The 7,572-nt window shown below is 33.6% G+C and overlaps 1 protein-coding gene across 1 annotated transcript in view; it reads right to left on the bottom strand.

Moving 5' to 3' along the window:
* LOC107708701 (receptor-type tyrosine-protein phosphatase U-like) overlaps window positions 1-7,572 on the bottom strand; it is a 266,276-nt gene that overhangs the window by 36,390 nt on the left and 222,314 nt on the right. Inside the window, exons 18-19 of the mRNA XM_016513005.1 lie at window positions 5,564-5,633; window positions 4,384-4,460 (exon numbers count right to left, since the gene is read on the bottom strand). Coding sequence (XP_016368491.1) covers window positions 4,384-4,460; window positions 5,564-5,633 — 147 coding nt within the window. The remainder of the gene's footprint in view (window positions 1-4,383; window positions 4,461-5,563; window positions 5,634-7,572) is intronic.

Below are 7,572 nucleotides of genomic sequence, written 5' to 3'. Positions count from 1 at the left end.
CTCTATGCGAAGGAGATGTGTTGCACTGCGTGAGGCAAATGGTGGTCACACCAGATACTGACTGGTTTCGGACCCCCCCCCCCGAAATATATATATGATCACTCAGATGTTGGGCTGTGGATTGATACAGATTTCATAATTCCATTTGATTCACAAGCTCTTAATTCAGTTCTGATCTTGATTCAATTCAGTTTGATTCACAATTATTCTTATTCTCTTATTCTGATTCCATATGATTCCAGTTTCCATACGATTTAATTGGATTAAAATATTTCTGAGAATTTGATGACAGCCATTTATGTACCTTGATTTAGTATTCATTTTGGTTATTATCCTGTATTCTTCAAGAGTACTTCTAGATTGACTCAAAAGCCTGTTTTGCTCTAATATTTACAAACAATACAAATGTTACAGTAGCTGATGCACACTGATATTCCTTGGATCAAGAGCTGTCACAGCTAAAAAAGATACTTTAAAACACTGCCCCAAAAAAAGTTTAAGTTTGAAGGACCATAAAGATAAAGATAAACTCATGACCATTTCTCACACATTTCCCCTCTGTTTTGTTTCAGATCAGCTGTCGGTTGTTATGGAGGGCATGCAGCCAAGACCAACTGGGATATGCTTTTTGCCATATTTCTTTTTGTTGCAATATTGTCATGATCTCTGCTTTGATTTGTTGTTATGAATTCAGTTCTCTATTTGTTTTATTATAATAATGACAGTGAATAAAAATATATACTGTTGTACATGGACTCAGGTCACTTATTTGGAATTTATTCAATTCAATGGCATTCATGTAAAATATTCAAAGGTTTTATAAAATAAATAGTGAAAAATAAATTACAGTAAAATTACTGTAATATTATTAAACTGTAAAACTAAGTTACAGTTAGGATATAAGGATATAGTACTGTAAAATTAAGTTGCAGTAAGGGTATTTCACTGTAAATTTAAATTGTGGTAAGGGCATTATACTTTAAAATGAACTTGCGATAAGCTCCTGTAAAGGGGTAGTTACAGTAACTTACTGGCAATAGTGCTGCCAGTAATTTACCACAAAAATTCGATAAAAAGTCTAACAGTGTATACAGTATATATATATACTGTATATATATATATATTACTATATATAGCGTATGTACTACTTTTCAACTGCTACGAACACAGTACATTTAATCAGTCACAAGGCCATAATTAATTTTTCATTTGTAAATGATGTAATACTGTACATAAAATTGTCCCAAACTGGCATTGTGCCATGTATGTATATGCAATATACTATACACCTGGATTTCTTACATTAACAGAGTACATAGTGACAAGTGCCAAATACTGTCAATTATAATATTGTCCTTTAAAATACACAATAAAGCCTGCACACACTAGTTTGCACTTTAACTGCACACTCAAAATACACTGACGCTACAGCATACTAAACTAGAAACACACAATCAGACTGGAACAATAATCTGGAGCAAAGCAGACAATTTAACAGAGATTCATCTGTTCAACCAAGAGAAACCCGCAACATAAAAGATGGCAAAAAGCTGTAGAAAATGACATGGACAAAGCTACAAGAACACAGGAGAGAACACAAAACTCTTTCAGGAGACAGACAATGTAAAGAAAAGATGTAGAGAAATGTCAGACCTCCTAGCCGTATTCTATCTACAGCCTTGGGATATAAAACTGCAGCGCTGAATATTTCAACATTCATTCCCTTGATTTTTCCTTTCCTTTTGTTTTCAAAGAAAATCACATAAAGAAACGGAAGCTGTGAATAACATAAAGAAAGTGAATCTGATTAAGCTGTTTTGAAGGTAAAGCAAAACTGATTTTGATAGGTTTTACATATTATCGATCCTGATTTTTTAGAAATTAATTCATTTTTCATTTAATCAAACCATGCTATTCTTAGACTTTAAACCGCATTTTTCCATGAGGAACATATGTATAGCATGCAGCATAATGGCATACAACTTTATTGTATATAATAATCACAGTGCAAAACATGAGATGGATATATACATGTTGTATCTGCTACTGATCCTATACAGTATATCCTCTAAAAAAAATAAAACCATGTGTATATGTATGTTATGATTTAAGCCAGGTTTTAAGACCAAGTTTATTTTGTGGACTTTCATTTTTGTCCAAGATGAGGTTTAAATCCAGATTTCAGAACCCATGAGCCATGATTTTAAAGACCCCATGAAATCAAAACAGTTTTTTTTTAATTTAATGTCTAATAATTTTAATATCATATAGTTACAGTTAATGTCTAATAATTTTAATATCATATAGTTACAATATATGTGTAAAGTAATGGCTATTGATATGTCCCACTGCACCTTTTTGTTTCAATCAGATATGCTGTATGTCTAAAAAAAAGCTTTTCAGGGGGTGTTTAAAGTTTAAGATTATTAAGCTGTGGGTTACAGGAAGTGATGCAATGAGATCAAACAAAGCTACAATGATCTCAAATAACAGAAAAGGCTTCAGGAAATAAAACGTCGGAGCGCAGAGCGACGATAGCAGGGATAAATGAGCGATGGACAGATGATGACAGAAGACAAGAGAAAGACAAGTACTTACTTCCCTGTTTATCCGAATCTAAGAGATCCCAGACACAGAAAAAGAGGGATGGGTGAAAGAAGAGAGAAAGAGAAACAGGATAATTAAGATGATTAGAGAAAAGAGGAAAGAAATAAAGTCGTCAGAAGTGAAATTCTCCGTCCTGCAGTGAGGAAATCACTTCAAACTGACTGCAAATTACAGTTCAGGGTTGCCATGCATTGTCCGAGAAAAATCCTCAAATAGTCTATTGTTCAGCTCGTTAGTGTTTAAAAATGTTTTAGCAGCACAGTTAATAACCTAGCATAAAAAATAATTTTGCCACTTGCTACATCATATTTCATAGAGACTAGGAGTGGGAATTTTAGGCAGTTTGCAGATTTATTAATTCTTTTTAAGTGCAGGGAGTCAGTCAAATTTGAAAACTATTCTTAATGCTTATACATTTTTAGAAGCATAAGGGTGACATTATTTCACCAGTTAAGTAGTCTTTCATTAAACTATGTGCAAAGGACCCACATAAAAAGATGTCTACTATGCAGTGAAATGCAATTCCACTTTCAGTTTTGTCGTTGTCATTTAACATGTACTGTTTTCTGTAGCCAAACACAACAATAAACTTTAGAATGATTAAGACTTTTTTTATTTTTTTTTTGCTTTCAAAACATAGATTTGCCAAAAAACAGTAGCCTACATTAAATATTGCTTTAGTACATTTCTGTAGCAATCTTTTGGTGAACATGCTAAATTTCATGAAGTCTCGTTTCCAATATTGTCTTATTTTGGTGTGTGAATCCATTTAACTTGCATCACAACCTCAATAGTGACTCGCATTCAAGAATCAAAAAGCCAATTCACTGTTTTCATTAATCACATGGGGACTTGATTCTTAAATGTGAATCACTATTGAGGAGGAAAGAAAATCAAGACATCTGTTTTTTTTTTTATATAGGTGAAGTGACACGGCTTTACATTTTAGTATCAGACCTCTATAACCCCTAACCCTAACCCTAACCCTCTATAATCAGACCCCATTTCTCATCACGCATATCCTGCGCCTCAAGTGCAGCCCAAGCAGAAAGAGCAATTTTTTGAAAGCGCCGATCATAACAACAGCTCCTGAGAGGCTTCAGCCTTGAATAGAAATGAATGCTATTCAAACCTATAATAAAAACCTGTAGAGCCGTAAAAACAAATTGACAAAACACCTAACAGTTAGTCTTAAGATCTTTCGAGTTCTTCACACCGCGGAGGTTTTGATTGCTCAATTGCACTGGATAACCTTCCCACCAAAACATGGCAAAAATGGATTTACTGAGATCCCAGCAGAGATACTTAGAAAACTGATGCTTCTTATGTGCGACAGGAACGTATGTTTGAAAGCCGCTATCTATCAAACGGTTAGGATTAAGAGCAAAGTGTTCAGAATCTGCCTGACAGGAAAGTGTCGCACGTCTAAGATTTGTGCTAACAAATCTTTCTGGGAAAAGAAAAGACACGTCTGCACTAAAATCAGACGTTTGACAGGTTGTTAGGGAGGCAGGACAATGCAGTCGCATGGGAGCGTAACGAATAGCTCAAATACTGAAATAAAAAAAAAAGGTTCATGTCAAAACAAGAAAGCGACAGCAAAGTCGTCAGTGGACAGCTCTCTCAGTGAGAAAAGGCATTTCCATATAAGCCATATAAACGTGTTAATATGTACACCTTCACTGAAAGCTAGAGTGAGAGAAACACCTCTTACTTGAAGGAAACATGTCCAGAGACGGAGGTGTGAACAAAGAAGTGTAAAACAGAAAAACTTACATCGATGTAGTTTGCATTGACATAGTCTGAGTTAGGATCGGCCAGGAGAGAATGCATTTTCACACGGTGACGGTCTTCTGTTAGGGATTAAAAATTAAGAACAATGTTAGTCAGGGATGATAATATTAACCAGTGTTGGGGAAAGTTACTTTTAAAAGTAATGCATTACAATATTGCGTTGCTTCCAAAAAAAAAAAGTAACTAATTACGTTACTTAGTTACTTTTTATTGAAAGTAATGCGTTACGTTACTTTTGCGCTACTTCTTAAATCTGGGCTGGGCTTGCTCGTTTGCTTTTAAAATAAAAAAGTTCTATTTTTGGCAAATATAAAAGCCCTTTCACACCAAAAGCCTCAGGCTGAAGGAAATGTAAATTCACGTGAATCACGTCTGTACAGTAGAACGCAGAAGAAGAATGTTCAACACTCTTCAGCAATAAAAAATAAGTTGTTATGTTAGTTTATCTTCTGTAATTTTTGCTTGTTAGTATGGTTGAATTGGATCATCGAAGGTCAGCAGCAAATTGGTTAATAAAATGAGATTAAATACATAAAGGATATTTGTATTATTTAACATATGTAATTATTGCAGCTTTGAGTCATATTCTGAGTTGCTTTTAACTGTTTTTATTAATTTTGAGGAAAACTAAATCTGATTTTTTTGTTTTAGTGTGAGTGAGTAATGCATGGGGACAGGAGAGTTTTCAATCAATAAATGGTAAAAAAAAAAAAAAGTAACTGGCGTTACTTATTTGAAAAAGTAACTCCGATATTTTCTTGTAAATTAAAAAGTAATGCGTTACTTTACTAGTTACTTAAAAAAGTTATCTGATTACGTAACTCGCGTTACTTGTAATGCGTTACCCCCAACACTGATAATAACAACTTTACGATGAATAATTAAATAATAATAAATATTGAATAAAGCTCCATTCCAAATCCTGATGAGCCACCTATGCAGGCTGTGATAGCTGTGGTCTATTTTTAAATAAATTGAATTAAACTGACTGATGTACCCAGTATTTGTGTATGGTTTACACAAATACTGGGTACAACAGTACACATACATACACATATTAGACTAAGAGTATTATTAGTACATTAGAGTATTATCTTTGCAACATGTGCTGTAACTATAACATTAAACTATTGTATAATCCTTATTTTTGAATAATACTTACGACCCAGAAGGGTGTCGTGTCGGCCCTTGGTCTTGTCCTTTTCGTTTATGTCCCAGCCGTCGAAAAAACTCTGCAGGTACACAAGCAGAAATATCGAAATGATTGTATGTGCTGGACATATACATATACATATATACTAACATTCAAGAAGGAATTAGTACATACAGTAAATATGCATTAAAATTATTGAAAGTGACATCAGAGTATTTTATAATGTTACACAAGATTTCTATTTCAAATACATTTAGTTCTTCTTAACTTTCTTCTGAATTTCGCAAATGATTCTAAAAAAAGTATCAAGGTTTCCATACACATATGAAGCAGCACAACTATTTTCAATATTGGCAAATATCAGAAATGTTTCTTGAGCAGCAAGACATTTGCATAATTCATTTAGTGAAGCTGGTAAAATAACAGACAAACCATGCAAATAAATGTGTGCAACATTCTTAATGAATCCCTCCCATGCTTTTTCTTCATCATTTGGGGTCTTGTGCAGCACACATTTAACATCATTCATTGTGAGATTGCAGCATATATAGCTTTGCATCCTAGTCACCTTTGCAGGCACTGTTTATTTATTTTGAATGAGAAAATAACACATTTATCTTTCTTTCATGAAATAAAAGCATTGTAATTGCTCTCTGTCAAACTCAAGAAAAGCATGTAGCTGATAGTTTTGTGTGTGCATGTACGCACTGAACCCTGCCTGTGTACTCCAGCTGTCTAAGTGCGTCCTAATGCCACGTAGTTTTTGAGTTAATGTGTGACAGCTGTTTAGCACACATTCCCCCCGAAAGCAGGTGAAGCGTAACACCTGGCAATTACATCTAAATGACTGTAATTTAAAAAAGACCCCCCAAAATAAGTGCAAGTCACGTTTTCCCACTCATCCATTAAGTCCCCTTCACTCTCGCATTTTATCAAGTCAGATGCAGTTAAACCGAGCAGATGCATTCTCAGGATGCTGATGTTAATTTCCTGTTGGGCACTTTTTTTCAGGAGTGCGTGAGAGTTTTACTTTGTTCTAAAACCAAAATTAAAGTGAGAGAAAATGTAATTATGAATATATTGTAATTCATTCTAGAAATTAATCGCTGAAATATACCATTACAGATTCAACTTATATTTAGAGTACTTATATTTACAGTAAAAATTAAAAATATTTCATTAATTGAATAATGTTAATATATCAAATTAACTTTTTTTCATCATTATAATATACTGACAAACACCTTAAAAACACAGGTGGCACAGAGCAATGTTGGGGGTCACGCAATACAAGTAAGGCGAGTTATGCAATCAGATTACTTTTTTCAAGTAACTAGTAAAGTAATGGAAGTTACTTTTTCCCCATTTATTCACTGACTCCTCTCTGTCGCCATGTTCAGAGTGCAGATGCATATACCTTTTTGCTTTTTTTTTTTTTGTTATTAAACAACTAACAAGCAAGCCCAGAGAACAAAATATAGAACAAAAGCCCAACACAAAAGTAACGTAATACATTACTTTCCATCAAAAGTAACTAAGTAATGCAATTAGTTAATTTTTATTGAGTAATGCAATATTGCACTGTATTACATTTATAAGTAACTTTCCCCAACACTGGTAAAGATAATTAAATAGCTTTTCCAAAAGCTTAAATGATTGCTTAAAATATTAAATATAGAAGGTGCACAGTGTCATACATACAAATACAAAACACCATCATGGTAGCACACATGACACTGAAATAATGCAATAAACAAATGGTATGATATGGGGGTGGGGGTGGGGGCAGTATATCAGTGAAAAAATATTACATGTGAGCTGTCATACAGAGAATTCTGGGAATGTCAATTTACAGATTTTCACTGCGTATTAAAATATGACTTTTTCACTCCCAAAAACTGTATTTTACTTTAAAATTACAAGGAATTTCCCATTCGATTCATTACAGCTTTTCACTGTAGAGTAAGGAGAACTTGTCACTTGTTATTTATTTATTTATTTTTTTTCTTTATTTTTTG

The sequence above is a fragment of the Sinocyclocheilus rhinocerous genome, unplaced genomic scaffold, assembly GCF_001515625.1.
Source record: "Sinocyclocheilus rhinocerous isolate Xijiao unplaced genomic scaffold, SAMN03320098_v1.1 scaffold54, whole genome shotgun sequence".
Lineage (NCBI taxonomy): Eukaryota > Metazoa > Chordata > Actinopteri > Cypriniformes > Cyprinidae > Sinocyclocheilus > Sinocyclocheilus rhinocerous.
The sequence above is the reverse complement of the archived record's forward strand: the minus strand, read 5'-3'. Positions and strand labels throughout refer to the sequence as shown.